This window comes from Artemia franciscana, chromosome 2 (genome assembly GCF_032884065.1).
Source record: "Artemia franciscana chromosome 2, ASM3288406v1, whole genome shotgun sequence".
Classification (NCBI taxonomy): Eukaryota; Metazoa; Arthropoda; class Branchiopoda; order Anostraca; family Artemiidae; genus Artemia; species Artemia franciscana.
Genome location: NC_088864.1, coordinates 58,716,824 through 58,738,874, shown reverse-complemented (window position 1 = coordinate 58,738,874; position 22,051 = coordinate 58,716,824). Strand labels below are relative to the sequence as shown.

The 22,051-nt window shown below is 34.5% G+C and overlaps 1 protein-coding gene across 7 annotated transcripts in view; it reads right to left on the bottom strand.

The window, feature by feature from the left end:
* LOC136043847 (geranylgeranyl transferase type-2 subunit beta-like) overlaps positions 1-22,051 on the bottom strand; it is a 35,766-nt gene that overhangs the window by 5,787 nt on the left and 7,928 nt on the right. For all 7 annotated transcript variants that reach the window (XM_065728788.1, XM_065728790.1, XM_065728795.1 and 4 more), the window contains 3 exons: positions 15,340-15,537; positions 11,077-11,235; positions 7,080-7,224 (listed from right to left, as the gene is read on the bottom strand). In XM_065728788.1, the coding sequence (XP_065584860.1) occupies positions 7,080-7,224; positions 11,077-11,235; positions 15,340-15,537 (502 nt within the window). The remainder of the gene's footprint in view (positions 1-7,079; positions 7,225-11,076; positions 11,236-15,339; positions 15,538-22,051) is intronic.

Genomic DNA, 22,051 nt, shown 5'->3' with positions numbered 1-22,051 from the left:
CTTACGAAAAAAAATTCCCTATTGTTCTACTTACCGTTTGTGTTGATGATGGAAAGGCAGTAAGGTCCTCATCGCTATTTATTCTTGCACTGAGAACAAAACCTCCAAAAAATCCTGCAGTTCATTAAAATTTTTATCTAGGACACTGAAACCGTCAATGCTATATAATTCTAGGAAAAATTTAAGTTCCAATTTTATACCATGTCTTTCTATAGCCTTTACTATGCTCCTTAGGATAAAGCTCATAGAGATAATCCATATAACGAGGGATAATCCACAACCCCAATTTGCTCCTGATTTATACCGAATACACAAGTAACCTCGCTTCTTCCTTAACCACAGCATTGTTATTCTCTTACACAGAACTACACCTTTTAATTTACTTATTTCGTATAATGGATAATGATAGGACGTTCAACGAAGCTATCAGTTGATCAAACGTCTATTCATAATCCATATACAAATCTTTCTTCACTTCAGAAATTATATTATAGTCCAAAAAATTATGAATCCTGTGCTATAATCGGTCAGTATATATAAGTTTACAAATGGCTAAACAGAACTTTTTATAAACATTCTACGAAATATTATTTAATTTTACCTACCACGTAATGTTAAAATATTACTTAATTTGATTTAAGTGAACAGAATAAGAAAAAAGTATCAAATTTTAATTGCAAATTTAAAAACCCTGACTTGATTAATTTATAGCTATACTAGCGCAAATAGCGCCCACCCTTCAACCTCTCCCATCAATCCATGAGAGATACAGGAAGAGTTTCATTCCTGCATTTGTAAGAATTATTAATCAGTGAATTTGTTGTATAAACTCAGTTTTTTAGTTGATGATCGGTTATTTTAATCTGACAAGTGTCTGTCTGACACTGTGTTTTTCCCTTTCTTTTTATTTGACAAGTTTTATCTGACCGTAATCAAACAGTTCGTGGTAACGAACTGTAGTAAGGAGCACTCAATCAAACCCGGCTCAGTAGTGACCAAAACTCTAAAAACGGAATTTTGATGCCCATAATTACATCAAAAGAATTGTATTTTAATGCTGATTTTGAATATATAAGTTTCATCAAGTTTAGTCTTACCCATCAAAAGTTACGAGCCTGAGAAAATTTGCCCTATTTTAGAAAAAGGGGGAAACACCCCCTAAAAGTCATAGAATCTTAACAAAAATCACACCATCAGATTCAGCATATAAGAGAACCATACTGTACAAGTTCCAAGCTTCTATGTAGAAAAATGTGGAATTTTGTATTTTTTTGCCAGAAGACAAATAACGGATGCGTGTTTATTTGTTTGATTGTTTTTTTTCTTTTTCCCAGGGGTGATCATATCGACCCGGTGGTCCTAGAATTCTGCGAGAGGGTTCATTCGAACGGAAATGAAAAGTTCTAGTGCCCTTTTTAAGTGACCAAAAAAATTGGAAGGCACCTAGGCCCCCTCCTAAGCTCATTTTTTCCCAAAGTCATCGGATCAAAATTCTGAGATAGCCATTTTATTCAGCATAGTCGAAAAACCTTATAACTATGTCTTTGGGGACGACTTACTCCCCCACAGTCCCCGTGGGAGGGGCTGCAAATTACAAACTTTGACCAGTGTTTGCATATAGTAATGGTTATTGGGAAGTGTAGACGTTTTCAGGGGGATTTTTTGGTTGGGAGGAAAGGTTGAGAAGAGGGAACTGTTGGGGAAACTTTCCATGGAGGAATTTGTCATGGGGGAAGAAGATTTTCATGATGGGGGCGCAGCATTTTCTAGCATTATTTAAAAAAAAACAATGAAAAAATAAATATGAAAAAGTTTTTTTTTCAACTGAAAATAAGGAGTAGCACTAAAACTTAAAACGAACAGAAAATATTAGGCATATAAGGGGTTCACCTCCTCCTAATACCTCACTCTTTACGCTAAAGGATTTTTCGTAATTTTAACTATTTATTCTACGGCCTTTGTGATTCAGGGGACAAAATTTAAGCTTTAGTGTAAAGAGTGAGGTATTGAAGAGTGGGCGAACCCTCTCATATACGTAGTAAAAACAACCGAATATAGAAGTTTGTTACGTAAGCCAATTCGTAAGTTACGTATATCTTTTACTAATCAAAACGTTCGTAAAAAACTAAAAATTCTAGTTGCCTTTTTAAGTACCTAAGAAATTGGAGGGGAACTGGGCCTCCTCCCCCCTCCTTTTTCCTCAAAATCATTCAATCAAAACTACGGGAAAGCCATTTCGCCAAATAAATAAATACACAAATTTCGCTTTAATTATTCATTTGCGGAGAGCCGAAATCAAAACATGGATTATTTAAAAAACGTTCAGAAATTAAATTAAAAAAAAATAATTTTTTTAACTGAAAGTAAAGAGCGACATTAAAACTTAAAATGAGCAGAAATTACCTCGCATATGAAAGAGGCTGTTCCCTCTTCAACGCCCTGCTCTTTACGCTAAAGTTTTTACTGTTTTAAAAAGTAGAGTTGAGAGAAAGAGTCAAACTTTAGCGCACAGAGCGAGGCGTTGACGAGGGAAGAGCCCCTTTCATGCTCGTTTTAAGTTTTAACATCGCTCCTTACTTTCAATTAAAAAAACTTTTTTTTTTTTTATTTAATACCTGACGTAAAACGCTAATCCGGCGCCACGCGCTGTGAAATTCGTTTTTAAAATAAAAGTCGCTCTCTCTCTCAATAGCACATGAAAATACTGCAAATCAAACAAAACAAAATGATACAAATACAATATATAAGAACAAGGGCTTGCATTATAGCGTCACCGATGGTATTCTGGGCCTTATCACAGTAAAATGGCTTTTGATATTGTATTCATATCTTAAACTTTGAGCAAACAAAAATTAATAAAGTTGTTGAGCTTTTGAACGATTTTTTTCTAAACACCACAATTTGGAAAGTGACTACTTCACCTGTGTAATATGATAATATCAAAGCGGCAAAAATACGCTTGAAACTTTAAACAAATTTTAATCATAAAATGGAATTTGATATTGCATTTATGAATTTATATCTTAAACTTTAAGCAAACAAAAATTAAGAAAGTTGTTGAGCTGTTGAGCGATTTTTTTCTAAACCCCACAATTTGGAAAGCGACGACTTCACCTGTGTAATATGATAATATCAAAGCGGCAAAAATACGCTTGAAACTTTAAACAAATTTTAATCATAAAATGGAATTTGATATTGCATTTATGAATTTATATCTTAAACTTTGAGCAAACAAAAATTAATAAAGTTGTTGAGCTTTTGAACGATTTTTTTTCCTAAACACCACAATTTAGAAAGTGACTACTTCACCTATATAAAATGATAATATCAAAGTGGCGAAAATGCCCTTTATTTCAAAGTTTAAACAAATTCTAATCATAACCCCAAATCCTAAATATATTTGTGCTACTCAATAATTCGTTCCAAAAATTTCAGTAGGCACAAATACACACAAATAGCACATAGAACATAATGCCATAGTACACGTTAATCAGCCATCAGCGATCTCATACAAAATGCTCATGTATTAATTTCTAAGAAATCATTGAGCAAGAATATAAACTTTAGTTAGTTGTCTGGTAATTCTACCGATCAAAGAGCTGGAAAAGGCTAAAATTAAGTCTAAAAGGCTCTGAAAAACACCCGGGCCCACTCAGAGAGTGTTCTGAAGGAAAATGGCATTCTTACAATGGATTCCGAGGAAACCACAAACCGCATGCTTGAGGTATGTATAAGTGACGAAGTGGTTATGACCCATAAACCAGCTTGTAATATAAACCGATATATGGTATAACGGCTGATACGACAGGTTTAAGAATTGACTGAGTAAAAAAAGTTGTGAATTTTTAGATATTATTAAAGCTTTCGATACAGTGGATCATTCCACGCTTGTTGAAAAGTTGCAAAGGTATGGAGTTGATGATAGATTTCTCAATTTAAAAATTAGTTTCTTTTCTGGTCGGTAATAAAGAAAAAAATCTGGCTCAGTTTATATACCATTGCTAATTAGATACGGTGTATCCCAGGGGTCTATTTTAGGCCCTGTATTATTTTTTATTTGTGTTAATGATCTTTCTTCTTCTCTTCGGCCACTTGTGAATAAGATTCCAGAATTTACCAATAAAGAGATTGATATTTCTCTCCTGATGTTTGCTGATGACTCAGCTCTAATTGTGTGTGCGACCGACTGAATTGTTGGTTACTCCATTGTCTAACACTATTTAGAAGATATCTACCTGGATGAAGTGCAATAAAATTGTTATTAATTATAAAAAGTCAAATTTTGTAGTTTTTGGATGGCCTGGTAATTGTTATCCATGGATATCTTTAGTTGAAGCAGGGGGCCTTGCGATATGGAGGACTTCAAGCGTCTGCTACCTTGGTATTATTGTTGATGAATCACTCATTTGAAGATCATATCTTGAAAGTTTGAAATATATTAGCAAAAATATTGGCATAATTCTTAAATTTAAACATTCTTTTCGTAAATTTAAATATTCTTTGTTATATTTTAATTTAGTTCACCCCTATAATTTGTATTGTACTTCAATATGGTTGAGAACTTTCTCCTCAATCCTTCGTCCAGTCCGAGTTTTGCAAAATATTGTTATGAGAATACTTGTTAATTTACTGTCTTCTGAATCGTGTCGCGAGGCTTATTTTAAGTCGAAAATACTCGACTATTAATATTTTAACTCGATTTATTAATATTTTAAGTCGAATTATTTAAGTCGAAGGCACGATTCGGGGTCGAAAATACTCCCAGCGGCTGCTCTCCGTGACCTTTATACTGGTGTTTTTATGTATAATTGCGTCGGAGGTAAGTCCGCTTCTTTTGTAAGTGTGTTCACACAAGTTAATGAAGCTCATTCCCATGGCACAAGGTCAATGAACAGAATTTACGTTAATAATTTGGTTACATCTAGGTCAGGGTTTTCTCTTGTTTTTGGAGGGGCTAAGCTATGGGTTTTTAAAGTGACTCAGCTATGGAACTCGTTAAATGATAATATTAAAAATAGTAATTTCAGTGAATTTAAAAGGCTTTTGAAGAATTAATTGTTTTCTAAACATGATTTTAATGTATAAGGTAGTAGGATGCATAGTTGATAGATTAAATTGGTAATAAGTCATTAAATGTAGTGTTTTATTTTCATTACAGTGTGTCAAGGAAGGAGTTAAGTGTGGATTGTTAAGCGAATGGTAGCACGGTATATAATATTGCAGTTGTGTTTTGTTTTTAAACCGTTTCTGCGGTTTATGTTAAGTGATTTTTGTTCTTTTTTTTTTTTTTATGGTTATCCTTCCCCCATATCATGCTGTGGCATTTAGAGGGGTTTATGTTAAGTTTTTTGTCAATAATTGTTATTAAACAAACAAATAAATGATTTTCTACCAGTTAAAGCCCCAGGTGCCGATAGAACTTATCCAGTTATTCTCTATAACGCATGGGATAATATATTATCCCATCACTGTAAGATCGCTAAGAGAAGCCTCACTTTAGGCAGTATTCCTCAGATATGGCTCAAAGCGCGAGGTTTTGACACACCTAAGCCGGGGAAACAAGATTATTCCGATCTCAAATCATATATGTTGGTTACGCTAACGTCCTTTCAACTGAAAGTGATGGAATGGCTAATTCATTGGTATCTTATAAACAATCTTGAGACCAAAAAAGGGGTTTTATAATTGGATATTGAATAGAAACAGATGAGCTCCAGATGGCAAATAAAGCAAGCAATGGGAATCGAAGAATTTGCATTAGGAATATTTCTAGACATAGAAGGGGCGTTTGAAAACACCACTTTTGAACTCATACCTATGGAAGAAGGAAAAATACAGAAAACTATGCAAAAGTGGAATTCCCACAAACTCCAAAACCGACTAGTGGTCATGGAGCTAAACAGGATTAAAAAAGAATCAAAGCTATAAACGAAAAGCAATGTAGACACGTACAACTCATAAAAGCTTAAGTGTAGGGAGTTTCAGATGCCCAAGGATAATATTATCCAAGCAACAAAATTAGCAAGGCAATTTTTAATTGCCATAAAGAAATGGAATGAAATAAAGGAGAAAATTGCAATGTTCTATCAGTGTAACACAATAATCTGTTATACAGATGGTTTGCGAATCCATGAGAAATTAATGGTCTAAAATTTAAACCATTGCTCCTATCCCCGATTTTTCATCGAGAGATGTTTCAAGAGATTACAAGTTATCTCTAAGGGGAATTTTCAAAGCTATTCAAGGCTGAAACATCTGGGATAGATCAGGCATCTAAAAGAACAGAGAAAATAAATAATAAAGACCAAGAAACTTGTGTCATATGTGATAATCAAGCATGTCCAAAGGCTCTTGAGAACATTATAAGCAAAGAAGTTAATTAAAGAGCTATGAAACCTGAACTCAAGAGTTGATGGACAACTGCTATAAGAAGATAAACCCTTCGAGAAGACTGTATGGAATTGGCACAGAAGGGGGAGATGTAAAGAAACAAAGGATATTATTCCTAAGTTTCATCCCACCCTTACAATACATCTTGGACATAAAAGGTCTAAATTACGAGTGAATGTATTAAAAGCATTACACGAAATTTTCAGCATTATCTTACAAGAATCGGAAAAGCTGAATCCCTAATTTTCCAAAAAGGCAGACATTCGATGAAACAAGAAGGCGTCTAATAGAGGAATGTTCAGCCGGGCTTAAATACCACCAAAAGACAGTTTATAAATTGAATGATAGGCTAGAAGACGTCGCTGAGGAGAGTATGGTTCAACAACTGGAAAGATATATGACAAGGACGGTGTGACTTTGCCCCTAATCCTGAAACCGCTGATCAGTTCTTTTAGATTATGTTAATTGATTTTTCGATGATAGATTTTGAAAGTCAGATTTTTGGAATAGCTTTTGGGGGGAGGGGGCCGACATAATGTACCCTTTTGATCTGATTTTTGGCTCGGTTGATGAGTCCACCCATGTTAACAATAAAAGCAACAATGATTTATATTATAGTCTCCTACTATATGTATGGACAAGTGCTTTCATTGAGCCAATAAACAGCGAAAGCAATTATAAATTCTTACTTAATATCGAAAGTGCTCCAAGGCAGCAATATATTTGGCCAGCATGGCTCTCTGATCCTGGGCGAACCCCAAAACCTCCATCAAAGTTCATACATGATAGAATATAAGTCGTTGCTTTATCCACATTTATTACATCCATTGCATTCTAAAGGAAAAAAATTGGATTAGGTATATAGACAAGCTGACTAGGAGTCAAATCGATTAATTCAAATTCTTTTAAGAAGTAGATAAGATACAGCGCGAGTCCTGTGGTGGCGCAGTGGGTTTGACCTTAGCTTGGTAATACGGGACCCAGAGATCGAACCATGCTGCAGGAATGCACTGCAGGGCCGACGCAGGGAACTTAGTAGTCAATAAGCGTCGTTAATCCGATACAATACAGATACAGCGCGATCGCTTTCCCGTCTTAATGCTTTTCTAGATTCGAAATTATTTTTACATGACTCCCAAGTCAGTTTAAGAAGCATTGAACATACTTGCGCAACACTTTTGATTTTTCTGCATTCTGCTTTGGGTTGATTCTGGGTTGTTTTCTGCTCTTTATTTTGTTTAAATTATAAGCACTCCTCAGTAAGGAAAAACTGAGAACTTACACAAGTATATTTGCAGTAATGTGAGCTTTAAGTCATTGGTAGTAATCGGTAACCGCAAACCAACAAGTGTTTCCTCAAGAAAATGCAAAAAAAAACAACATTCAAGGCCTACTTTAAATAATGTGTGCTTTAACATTATTGGTAGCCCCCCTAGCACGTTGTTACAAGTGTGTCATATTTTGGTAAGCCAGTCACGTTTTTCCTTAAGAAAATGCAAAAAAAAACATTCAAGGCACAATTGTAGCAATGGGCGCTTTAATTTCTTTGGTAGCCCTTCTAGCACATTGTCAAACTTCAACTGTGACGTATTTTAGAAAGCTAATCCCAATTTCCCTTAAGAAAATGCAAAAAAGAAATTCAAAATGCACTTGTAGCAATGTTTGCTTTAATATTATTAGTAGCCCTCTCAGCATCTATTTAAATTTCCTATGTAACGTATTTTAGCAAGCTAATCACACTTTCCCTTAAGAAAATACAAACAAGAAAATATTCAAGGCACAATTGTAGCAATGTGTGCTTTAATGTCATTGGTAGCCCTCCTAGCACATAATCAAAATTCCTATGTAACGCGCTTTCGCAAGCCAGTCACGTTTTCCTCAAGAAAAGGCAAAAAAAAAATTCAAGGCACACTTTGAGCAATGTGTGCTTTAATGTCATTGGTAGCCCTCCTAGCACATGTTCTAAATTCGTCTATGACGTATTTGGCAAGTTAATAACGTTTATCCTTACGAAAATAGAAAAATGCAAGAAAAATATTCAAGGTAAACTTGTAATAATTTGTGCTTTAATGTCATTGGTAGCCCTCTTAGGACATTGTCAAAAATCATCCGTGACGTATTTGGCAAGCCAATCATGTTATTCCTCAACGAAATGCATTCTTGGGGTAATTTTGGCACCAGTTGAAACTAACAACTGACAAATATCCACCTTTCTCTGCAGAGCAGCAAAATTTAAATCTGTCAACTGGTTATTAAAATAGGCTTTAAATCAGGGTTTCCTTACAAGGCTAAAAGATATGCAGCCACAGATTTTTCTGTAGATAAGCCCGGTCTTGGGAAATCCTATTTGTTCAACTGTTTGAAATTATTAAGCCGCTAGACAGTAAAAAAGAACGAAATTCTATATTCCACACGAATGGTTTTCCAGAATAAAACTTGAATCGTTAAAGGTCACAAGACTTTTTGGATTCTTTTAGGTAAAAAAAGGTCTGGTGAGCAGAATAAAAGTCTCAAACCACATGGTGGTGATTAACCACCCATGTAGTAAAGCGCACTTTTATGTTTATGTTCCTTATCCAAGTATTCTTGTTTGTTGCTCTTCTGTGGTCCCACCGTTTAAAAAATTGAGCATAAAACGAACATTCTGCTATCGTTCGACATATGAGATTCACCATTGTATATTTAGCGAATTAGATTTTTAAATTTTTGAAACTATCCATTTTCCAAATTTAATTTTTAAGATTTGAATTAAATTTGTTCTGATTAAACAAGAGGTAAGAGCTCATATGGCACTTGTGACGAGGTCGGAAGAGCCAAGAGCTCATATGGTATGAGCTCTAGCAAAATTCTAAGAATCAATAGATTGCTTTAAAAGGAAAATCAGAGGCTTAATGCCGACCGGGATTTAAAATAAGAGCTCTGAGTCACGAGGTCCTTCTAAATGTCAAAATTCATTAAAATCCGATCACCCACTCTTAAACTAAAAATACCTCAATTTTTCTAATTTTTCCTCTCCCTTCAACCCCCCAAATGGTCGAATCGGCAAAAACGACTTTATCAAGTCAATTAGTGCAGCTCCCTGACAAGCCTACCAATTTTCACTGTCCTAGCACGTCCAGAAGCATCAAACTCGCCAAAGCACTGAACCCCACCCCCTTAGCTCCCCTGAAGAGAGCGGATCCAGTCCGGTTATGTCAATCACGAATCTACGACATTTATAAGCGTTTTCCAAGATTTCCGGTTTCCCCTCCAACTCCCCCTAATGTCAACAAATCTGGTCAGGATTTGAAATAAGAGCTCTGAGACACGAGTTACTTCTAAATATCAATGAAAATTACAAAAATGAAAATTTGGAAAATTACAGATATGTTCCGAGAGGGCCGACGTAAAATCTTCAGGTTTGGTATTTTGCTTTAAAGACGATGAAATAGAATTATGATGTTGTAGCAATCTCATTTTTAAATACTGGTTAGTACGTCCCACATAAGAGCTTCCTCAAGTACATGGGATTTTATAAGCCCCACTTTGTTGCTCTACGGAAGTCCGATCCTTTCCAGAATTTAAATTCTTATGTGGGACGTACAAACCAGAATTTAAAAATGAGATTGCTACAACATCATAATTCTGTTTGAAAATGTTTCTTTGATTTCTAGGGACCAAGGTTTAAAGCAAATTTTCAGGGAAACAATCGAAATTAAAAAAAAATTATTCAAGAATAATTCCATAAACAGAGATATAGGTGAATTTGGATTGAATCCAATTTATGACAATTTACTGAGGTCAAATAAAGTAAATATCACCTCATCTAAGAGATATGACCTCTGTCCACGTAATATGTCAGATAAATCTAATGAACCGGAACCGAAAAGGTCATGGAGATTTGCTTCCGCTGTTGCTTTGAAAAAAATAAGAGCAATAAACTATATGTAATTAGTTTATTAGGTATGAATTTTGTTTATTTTTATTCATGTCTTGTAGTTTTACTGCTGATGATGAACACTGTATATGTGTTCGAAATATCCAGTTAAATAATTTTTATATATATTCACTGTCAATTAAAAAGGTTTCATTCCTATTTTGAACTGATTTACTTTCGTTATAGTTAACATGACTTATACAGATCACTGTCAACTAATAGAGGTGTTGAAAAACTGAAGTTTTTATGTACAAAGGGTATCTACTCTGATTTGACGTTACAATGTTTCAACTTACCAGAGTTTTTCATATGAAATACCTGAGTATAAAAAAATAGCAACATAAGATATTAATAGAGCCTCAAGTAAACAATTATCAGTATCAGGCTTTCACTTTTGGTCTCAAATACAGACCTATGAGCACCACAACTGCTTTTGCACAAGAGTTTCTTAATTTTTTGGACAAAATGCCCAAAATTTGAAATTTAGAGCTTTCATGGTAAAAAAAAACATCTAAAAAATAAAGAACAGCTCTTTGATCTCGAAGTAGTTCACTCCTCTTTGCAACTTTTTATTATTATTTCAATTGAGTGCACTAAACTCAGATTTTTGTATCTAGGGAGGTATTAAAGGATGTACCTAGGGTAGGACGTAGGAAGAGTCGATTAAACCTGGATCCATCACTGATAGTATTATAAAAATAAAGATTAACAAGAAAATTTGATAGATTATGTGAGATACGACATTATTATTATTAATTTCTCATACTCACCAATAGTTTTAAACAAGCAATTGCACAGAAAGAAAATCTAGTATCTATTTCACCCCATTTGTCACCCATAAAAGAGCCATCTTCTTGTTGCAGACTTGCAATATATTTCACAGCACTCGCGGAATCAATTGTCCCAATGGAATCGTACGTTACAAGAATCTGAAAGGCACAATAAATTTAAGGTTTAAGATGGAACACATCCATGAATTGCCCCCTCCTAAGAATATAATAATATCATCTGAGACTGAACCAATAAGAGATGTGGTTTGGGATTCATTTCTCACTCGGAAAAAACTAGAATATTCTATTATTTATAATTTTTTTTGCGGTCAAATAGACTTCGGATAGTTTCCAACCACTCATCTCCCTAGAAGGCTTCTGAGAAGGGCTAGGCAGCTAGAACAGAACACTCTTTTTAGAATAGCCCTCTCACACCCCATCTACATCTTCAAAATGGACAATTGTGCAAAAATTTGGCATCTTGTCAACGATTGGTCAGAACCATATAGCTTCTCTTGGTTCTCTGCGTGTAGTGACTCCTTACGTCAGATGATGAGTTGAGTGCCACCACTAATCCTAATTTAGAAAAAACTCAAAACGCCCTCAAAAATATGGTTAAGCTATTTGCTTGTTGAGTACTTTCTTTCTTTCTTTATTACATATTATATTTTGACTGAGTTAAACTATTGCAAACATGAAAATAACATTCTGTCCCCAGCAATTTTCAGATCCTTCTTTCCCTGGCAGCTTTACGGCAGTATGAGCCGGCCGCCATAAAGAACGTATACAGTCATTGAAATAGTCAAGAAACACCAATACAACCTGAGTGCGGTATACCCTGATTTCAAGGAATATAAATCAACTGAAGTCATCACAAAGATCACAATGCCACTTTTCGAACAATAGTTTTGCTATCTGTATCAGACACCCCAAGTCACTGATCTTTGTTTTATACTAATAAAGGTACCCGAAAAGTTTTAGCCATCAGGTAGATTTAATTTATTATGAATTTACAAATGACATTACGGTCTGTAGAAGGCATAGAGGGCGTTAGCCCTACTCCTGTTAATCAATCATTTCCGAAAGTGAAATCTCTGGAAATGGTAAAAGTCCCACACTCTACAGCCATTCCACAATTTTCTAAAATTTTAAGTCATTCAAACCATCGGAAATGATCTTAGATTCGAAAAATGCCGTTTTTTTTATACATCTTCATTAAGAGACCAAAAATAATCCTTAAACCCCTCCCCCAGAGGGGGGGGGGAATTAAAATTGAATAATCGTGGCCATCAAGCCATGGCTAATTATAGAAAAAGCCACGACAGATAGTCCAATTGAGTGAGAAGCGAACCTGGCATTAACCTCCTCCCCCCTTATTAGGATTATATGAAAAGGAGGTTAGTTCATTTATTAATAGATATGTCTATCTATTTTCCGTCCATTTGTCATTGTTAGGGCAGCAGAACCAAGGTAGATAGTCATAGAGCTAAGACAGTGATAGAACCTATAGTTTTCCGAGTGTTTGGTTAATTTGGCTTGGTTAAGCGGCGGGAGTATGCGGCTGCCTCTCTTATTGGACCAATACACAGTTTGTTATCTTTTAGCAAGTCACACCGCTTACCTATGGCCTTAGGCAGGTTGAACCAAGAATTTAGAATTGAAAATTCTATCATTTATGAATTAGAATTCATAAATGACATACCACCGAAAAAGGATACCTATAATTATACCTATGAATACCTATGACTGCATACCTATAACTGGTATGCAGAGCTCGAGCGGTTAGTGAATCTATTCATGGTGATCACAGCCAAGGACAGTTAATTAAAGTGAGCAAGACACGGGGACCAACGTAAAAAGGGCACCTCTAATACATAAAGATTAAACAGGATTGTACTACATACATGAAACACAAACTAAACATATAAATTACAGAATTTACGAGAGAAAAACGGGTATATTTTGAAAAAAAGTGAAAAAAAATTCTAATATTTCAACGGAAAAAATTCTAATATTTGTCCGGGAGCCTTTAACAACAGGAAAAAAAACTAAAATTAAATCAAATTAAACGAAACACACAATGAAAAAGACAATTCAAAACACACACACACACACAAAAAACAACTGTGTAAAAAATTTATACAACAATTGTATGAAAAAAATACAGTCCGAAACAGTATTTTCTGAGGTTAGAGACGTGAGTTTTATTTATTTGTTTTTTCTTTTCTTTTTTTTTCTTTTTCTTTATATGTTGCGTTTAATTTAATTTAACTTTTCTTTTTTCCCGTTGATAAAGGCTACCGGACGTTGAGTCAAAATATTATGATTTTTATTATTTTAAGTTTGTTTTTGTTTTTGTTTTCTTTCTTTCTTCCGTTGTTTCATTTAAATTACATCCGTTTTTTCTCTTTTTAATTCTGCAAATGGAAAAGCAGCGTAGTCTAAGAAATTATGTAAATATAAATTACTGTTATATTTATAATTTAAATACTACATTTAAAATACTCTTAAGCTATTAGAGTTGTGCGGTTCTATAATTGCATTAAAAAAGGTCAGGTATAAAAGCTCTAAATTCCAGTACGAATGAACCATATCCAAACATCCTGAAAATTTTCGAATGCTGCCAAATGAAAAAAAAAACAGGTCTCTGACAAAAATTCAAAACTTCCAGTTTCTTCCCAGTTCTTTCCTTTATTGGTTATTTTTCAATCCCAGTTTTAATTTTTGCTCGAATTTGTAATTTTGTAATTTCAGTACGGAATTTGTAATTTCAGAACGAATGAACCACATCCAAACTTCCTGAAAATTTTCGAATGCCTTGCAAATAAAAAAAAAGGTTTCTAACAAAAATTCAAAACTTTCAGTTTCTTCTCAGTTCTTTTCTTTATTGGTTATTTTTGAATCCCAGTTCTAATCATCTTTGCTCGAATTTGTAATTTTGTAATTTTAGTACGAATGAACCACATCCAAACTTCCTGAAAATTTTCGAATGCTGCCAAATGACAAAAAACAGGTATCCAACAAAAATTCACAACTATCAGTTTCTTCCCAGTTCTTTTCTTTATTGGTTATTTTTCAATCCTAGTTCTGATCTTTGCTCGAATTTGTAATCAGGATATGTTGTTTTTGTTATAAAATAGACTTTATCGAATCCATGGGTTCTCTCCTATGGTGAACAGTCGGACTCCGATAAATCCTAATGTCAGGTAATGAAAATTCTAACTAGACTTTGTTCAACGGTTTTGTTCAACTTTGATCAACTCAACGGTTTCTATCCTAACCGTAAAAATCGAATTTTGATAAATACTAATTTTAAATAGCAAAAATTAAAATCAAACGTCATTCCGTGCCTACTTATGCTGCACCAAGAGGTAGCACTACTCTGAACATCTTTGCTCTGAGGCTGAAAAGTCAAATTTGAGCAAATATTAATTCTACATGACGAAATTTTTGATTAGGCACTATTCCTCACCCTCTTATCCCGTTCAAAGAGGTAACATTAACCGAATAAACTGCTTATCTCCTACCCCTAAAAGTTGCATTTTCATAAACATTAATTCTAGGTAACGAAAATGTTAATCAAGCTTTATTCCATAATCATTTGAGATAAAACAGCACCAAAAACTTACTCTTAAAATAGAATAAGTTTCTATTGAATTAAAAAATTCTTAAATGAAAGTGGCTCAAGGCAAGAATTATGGCTACAATCCAATGATTCCTTTGCAAAAGTTCCTCAATGTCTTTCGGTATTCTACGAAACCAATTCGTTTTTACCAATTACAAATAGTGACGATGAACGTCAAATAAAATGTAAAATACGTTAAAACTTTAAATAAAGATAGCAAAAATTTATGTAAGAGCAAAATATAAAAGATGTGGTCCGTTTAACATTAATTATAATCGTTTATGCGTTAATGTTTTCCGTTCCAAAACCCTACAAAAATTGAATCCACTTTTAGATTATGACAAATTCGGGAAGATTGATATTCATAGTCCCTTTTATTCGTTATGAATGTAAAAATGGCTGGCTTTATTTTGGAAATCAAATTCATAGAAAAAGCAGGTCTTGTGTGCAGAAACCCCAACTTTTGGAAATAACTATTCTAATCAAACAACAGCTCGAATTCTTAGTAATTTTACATAATTCCTGAGTTAATTATATTATTAGTGTTACTAAAGTAGGTTGATTACCTGAGCCAGAAGTGGTTCATGGCAAAAATCATGGTTACAACCAAAAGATTCCTTTGCAATAGCTCTGCTTACCTGAACAGCAGATAAAGTGTAAAGCAGGTGTGGATCATGGTTCGGACTGGCTCCAATGCCACCACACGGATGCTGAGAGGATTTGATTAAACTTAATATTTCCTCTTTGTCGAAGTTATTCAACTTGCCGCAAAGATCAAGAGCTGTGAGTCCCCAGTAAATCCCAGACATACGCAGGTATTCAGTCATTTGGTATTCCTATAAGTAAAAATCCAAAGGAAGATAAAATTTTGAAGTGTTGGTTAATACTAAAAAAGCCATTTTTCAAAAACAATTCAAAAACAGTACGTTTCAAAATTCGGGGAGGGTAGGGGAAAATGCTAACCTTCAATTATCTACCTGAAAAATTGATCATGCCTGCAACTCCTAGTCAGTCACTTATCTTCAGCTCAGAAAACAACTGAATGACGTTACACAATAGATAATTGAAGGGAGAAGTTCTCATTACGCACAATACGTTCAGATTCAGTAAGTTTCCAATCCTTATAAGAGAGTATAAGGACCCCTTCTCTTACCTTTGGGTGCCCTCAGTACTTAGAACAGTGTATCTTTGTCAGGAGCTTGAATCGGTTCAGAAGCGAGCGGTATCGATCATCTTGAGCCGCCGTGACATCCCCTACGAAAGGCTCTGAAAGTGCTAGGGCTGCCGTCACTCCAAAACCGGTACGAAACTCTGATAATGAGTTTTGGAAAGTTCTTGCTTTCTAAATCTCAGCACCGTGACATTGTACCTGATCAACCTCTACCATCAAGAACGAGAAAGCAAGATAAGATAGTTCCCGTTAAAGCAAGAACAAACCGATATGGTAGTTCTTTCGTCCTGGTTTTCATCAAAATGTACAATAAGAGTTAATATTTATTGTTTGATTTATATTTACAAGTGTAGTTTGATTTTGAATATGTTGTAAAGAAACACAAATCAGCGATAGCTGTCAAGTTTTTGCTATTAAGCCTGTCTACTACTACTACTACTAATTTTTTTTTCCAATCGTCTGATATGCTCTAATGATAATTCATCATCAGCAAAATATCATCAATGAAGATAAAACAAACCACATAATTATTCAAAAAAATAACGATCACCGAGAAATTTATTTGGAAATCCAGACTATCTTTTCAAATATAGAAGACTAAAGGGCAGGTTGATCGGGAGATACCATGCCAGGTTTATTCCGACGCCAAATAAGATAAAAGAGCTGCATACAACTAGACTTATTTTCCATGACTTATTTTGGAAAAAGGTTATTTCAAGGCTTTGAGCAAGCCATGGGTGGAAGTATTTATAGGTCCTACTAAACTGAAGGAAAACTCGACTTTCTCAAAACTTGAAACCCCCTTCCCCTGTTTTAGATATGACTTGTGATATCAGAGCTTAATGTGAGCCCTGATCCTTGTCATCCTTGGTCTAGCTTTCATTTGGATCCGTTGCTCCATTCGCAAGTTATACTAAACTAAACCAAAAGCTTCACTGATATCCATCAATCCCTCGCAAGCTACACTGAATTAAATGAAAAACTCAACTTTTAATTAAGCTTGGGTCTCCATCCCAGAACTCAATGTATACCATACTCCTAGGCATATTTATTCAATTTTCATCGAAATTCATCTCCATATGCAAGTTACAGTGAATTAAATAAAAAAAACTTGAATTTTTTAAAATTTAAAGCCCCATCGCCCTAATTAAGCTCGATTTTAAATCCAAATAGTTCGAATTCAATACAAATCTGACTGGCGGTTCTCTCGCTATACTCGATTGCACAGACGGGAGGACAGACAGACAGATCTCAAAAACATATCTTGATGGATATTTTCCACTATCCAAATAGGTGATGAAACCTGGATGATGATAAGCCATTTTTTCCTTTTTTTGGATCCAATTAGCCAACTTGGCTACCTAAGACGTTGCAAAATCCGTCCGTCTGTCCGTCTGTCTGTCTGTCCATCCGTCTGTGTAATCACGTATAGGGGGAGAAATACAACTGGTTGGATTTGGATGAAAATTTTGATGGCCAGATTTGGTGCCAAGGATCTGGAGACACATCAAGTTGAAAGATGAAGGCCCTAGCTCAAATAAAACAGGGGGGAGAGGGCTTTACCTGCTTAAAAACAGTTTTTCGTTTAATTCAGAGCAAATTGCGACTGGAGTGACGGATCTGAATGAAAATTGAACCAAGAGGCCTAAGACCATGACACATATCAAGTTTTTAGATAAAGACCCTAGCTCAAATTTAACAAGGGGGAATGGGTTTTAATTCCTGAAAAATTTAAGTTTTCTGTTTAATTTAGTACAAAATGCAAATGGAGTAACGGATTAGAATGAAAACTAGACCAAAGATGCCTAAGATCAGGGCTCATATAAAGTTCTGGTATCACAACCCCTATCTCAAATAGGGCGAGGGGGAGAGGGTTTCAAGTCTTAAGAAAGTTGAGTTTTCCTTTAATTTAGTAGGGCCTATAACTTATGAATGGAGTGACAAATCTGAAGTCAGATTCGTCTGAATACCTGAATTTGCTGGAACGAATTTGACAAAATAACATTACATTGAATCCAGCTAGAATTGCCTAGACTTGTTTATTGCAGACAACATTTAGATGGGCAAAGATTCATAGCTTCAGTAGTTTTACCAATAATATGGTCCTGAAGATGATGAAATGGTAGAGATCTGGTTCAGTTGACGAGATGACAAAACTTAAACACTAATGTCAGAAATATCAGCCCAAATTGACTAGAGTATGCGACATTTAGCACAAAACAAGAGATTTTAGCTCACTGTCGACCAGTGAACTGTGAAATAATTTCAATTTTCTTTGTTCTATAACTTTTAAACAAAAATTAAACCAAGTGTTAATCATACCATAATTTTTTTTCGTCAAAAACAAATACCTTATTTCATATCCAAAAATAGGGCATGGATCTATATCTGAGTTTACTCAAAATCTAAAGGTGATGTTTTCTTGTACATTGCCAAAGCACACACACACAAAATTTCCGTGTCAAAGGTAAAGTATTTGAAAAACAATTACATTAAAAGTATCTTAAGTAATAAGTATTTCGTAATCTTACTTAAGTATCAAGTAATAAGTACACCCTAGAGTTTTTACTTAAGTACAAGTACAAGTAATGGAAAATTTTACTTAAGTAGTACTTCAAGTAAAAGTACTTCAAGTAAGTGACAGCACTGGTCACAGCCATTACTATCTGATGAAGAGTGGGTATGGAAATTGGCCTTTCCTACAGACATTACTGGTCATTTAAAATTTCTGAATCTAAAAATACAAGGAGAGAAAAATCTAGTTTCTAGTTTTATTTATACACTCACATAAAAGGCCTTCGGATCTAAATTTGTCTTGTTTTTGGGACAAGTGCAGACGATCAGCTTAAGGCACTTTCATCAGTGCAAGGTCTTCATGGCTGAAACAACAGCTGGGCTCCCATATCATTTGCACTCGAGATCATCAAAGACCTTCAGATGCAGTTTATGGAGCGGTTTTCTGACTTGGATTCATAAACTGAAGAACTGAAGCTATTTTAAAATCCATTTGAAGCAGATGTGACCAGTTGCTGAGATGAACTACAGCTGGAGGTCATTGAATTGCAAACAAATGACGTCCTAAGGGACAAGTTAAAATTGACGTTAATAGAAATCGTTAAATAAAATCGTTATATAACTGTTATATATGTCCGTAGTATTTTCCGTTGTGAGTTTTTAAGTTTGGATTCCGTAAGAGGTGGACATTAGTTTAAGCTGAAGTGATGACGTTTTTTAATGATATACCACGCGCTTGAGCATGCCATTAGGCATTTGCACTGTTTGCTTATATGGTTTGATTCTTGTTGCAAATAAACATGTATCTATCTATGTAACCTATCTATCCACTATCTTTAATAACAAATCAATCCTATCTGGGTTTCTACATTGTGGGCATAGCTCGGTATAGGACGCTAACCGTTATTTAAGACAATAGGGACGAAAATGAGGAGCGAGATTTCTATTCACAGTGAAAGGAGTGAAAAATTCTTATCGGCTTTCTATTTTTTCATTGTATCAATATAGTAATATTGAAGACTATGGATAAATAGATTAAAAATTGAATCGGTAGCATCCAGTTCAAAGACTGAAAGTAGAATTTAGCAAATTCCTAAATCTATGAGCTGCATTAAATTCGAAATAGTGTTTAGGGAGCACTTGATCTAAAACTAAAAATAGAAAACTATAAACTTTAAAGACATGTCTTGAACTATCAGTAAAGAATCATACGAAGTCTAGATATTTAAAACCCAAATAAGGGTGTAAAACGGTAAATTAGGAAGAAAAAACTATGTATATAATAAATAATAAGCATGAATAATAAGTTCAAAATGGTACATAATAAATACAAAATAAGTTATATCTACATAAACGAGGAAAATGCTTCAATCAGCTTTTCCGCCAATTTGTTCCTGCGATTTTTCTTTTTTGTTGTTGTTTTATATATAGCATACTATACTAGTGTAAACTATAGCAAACTATAGCATACGGTACAGCGCATACTGTACCGGCAAGTATTTCGTTTCACCAAATATGTACTTAATACAGCACCATGAACATACAACTGAAGATTAAATAGCAAATATAGCATAAGCGACCCAGACTTCGTAGTTTCAAAATTGTGTGAGAAACGTAATTGGAAAATTGTGCCCACGATTTAGAATTCTTATTCGACTTCCATTTGATCTATCGATTATTCCGTATTAGGCTACAATTAATCACTGTTATCGCTGTTTTGCTGTCGTTGTGTGAAAGTTTGATTATATTTTTTTGGCTTTGGTTTATTTTTTTCCTCGTTTTTTTTTTTTCATTTATAATCCTTCCTTTTTTGTTTCTGCAAAAGGGTTCTCAGTTTAATAAAATTAAACAGCCATATGTTGCAGATTCATTGCTTGTTTTTCCTATTTCTTCCAAACTTTTTTAGAGGGGGAGGGGGGGGGGGGTCGATATCCCGTTACTAGAGGTTACATTTCCCTAAAATTTCAAGCCAATCACAAAAAGTTTCAGGTCCCTCTCAAGAGAAAAAACCTACTGAAACTTTCTAAATATCAGTAACAAAGAGCCGCGGTTTACTCTTTAGGCTCCAGATAATGCTGTAACCATAAAGTGAAAAAGACAAAAGGCACTACAATGAAAACACCAGAGTCAAAACTCCTAAAAATAGTCACATCAAAACACAAAGTTATATTAAAGAACGAAGTCTAGCTCACAGCAACAAAAATAACAATCCAGGTAGCAGTGGTAGCTAGCAACCTGGTAAGAGACGATCACGTCCAATATTAAGAAATATAATAACCCAAAACTGCTAAAAATAGAGTCAGATTAAATAAAGAAGTACACTATTAGAACCCCTTGTCCGAAACCCCTATATACGAAACCTACCGTCCCTTGGGTTAAAGAACAAGGGAAACATATTGGCTTGAAAATCAAGAAAAGTGGCTTCAATCACGATATTCTAATCACGATATTCTAATCTAATCACGGTATCTTTTTTTTCCTTTCTTTTTCTCCTCAGATAGCTTGGGACTGGAACATCGTAGAGATTTGTTTAATGGCTCATTTTAAACCAAAACCACATTTTAAATCCCAAACGCCAAATAAAAGGGTTAAAAAAGATTGGTAACATCCAGGAGCAAAACTAACATATAGAGTGCTGGTGTTATAGCACCGGTAGAGTACATACACGGTGTTGCACATCGTGTTTAGACAAAGGTTCCAGGCGCGAAAAGACTGTTTTTCCAATATGGAATGGGTCAGAAGTTTTATAATAAGGGGTTGTGAGCCTCTGTTCAACGATTTTCGAACTTGGTGATTCAAATGGTGCCATTTTTAATTTGACCTGCAGCCATTTTGAGGGTTTTCAAGCTCGTTTTTAAAATTCCCCAAATATTTTTCTAATTAAATTTTAATGCTCAGGTAAACACAAAACTGCTATTAGTCTTAAATCAAATTTTAATGGCATTTCTTCACTAGACAGTTATTTTTCAAAACTCATTTTTCCTTGTTTTTTCCTCGTTAAATGGCATTAAAAGTTTTTTTTTGGTGCAATACGGAACATTGTGATGGCGTTATCAAGAAGAATTTACACAAAGCAAGGGCATATTATCATTCAAATGATACAACAAAAGCTCCCAACAATGTTCCAAGTCCTCGCTAATGCCAGAAAAAAAAGGATAAATCAGCGTGTCAAATGTGATAGGAAAATTTAATTTAAGAAAACTTAAAGTGATTTCCTTGTGTGTTTAAAACGGGGGGGGGGGTTAAAAGGCAATTCCAATGATGCATTTATATTTTCAAACCAGTGTCATTCTCAAGCAGTTTCATCTTTTGAAATTCCCCGATATTTGTTTTCACAATAGACTCTTACTATGAAGATAAACGAACATAATATTTAACATTCTTGAACCATTTTTATAGCAAAAATTTTCTCACTAGAAAGTTATTCCCCAAACCCTGATTTTTTAACTTCCGATTACTGCGGGTCGTAGTTCGCTCTTTACTGGGTTCAAACTATTGCTGCAACCATGATGGAAACAGTGATTTTTTTCGCGTCAAGTATCAGAGAAAGCAAGATACATCACCCAATTTTATGTTGTTTTTTTTTTTGTTTTTTTTTTTTTTTTTAATGAACAAGTAGCAAGGTTTAAGTGGCGCATAACATTTGAGCAAAAAAGAAAAAATTA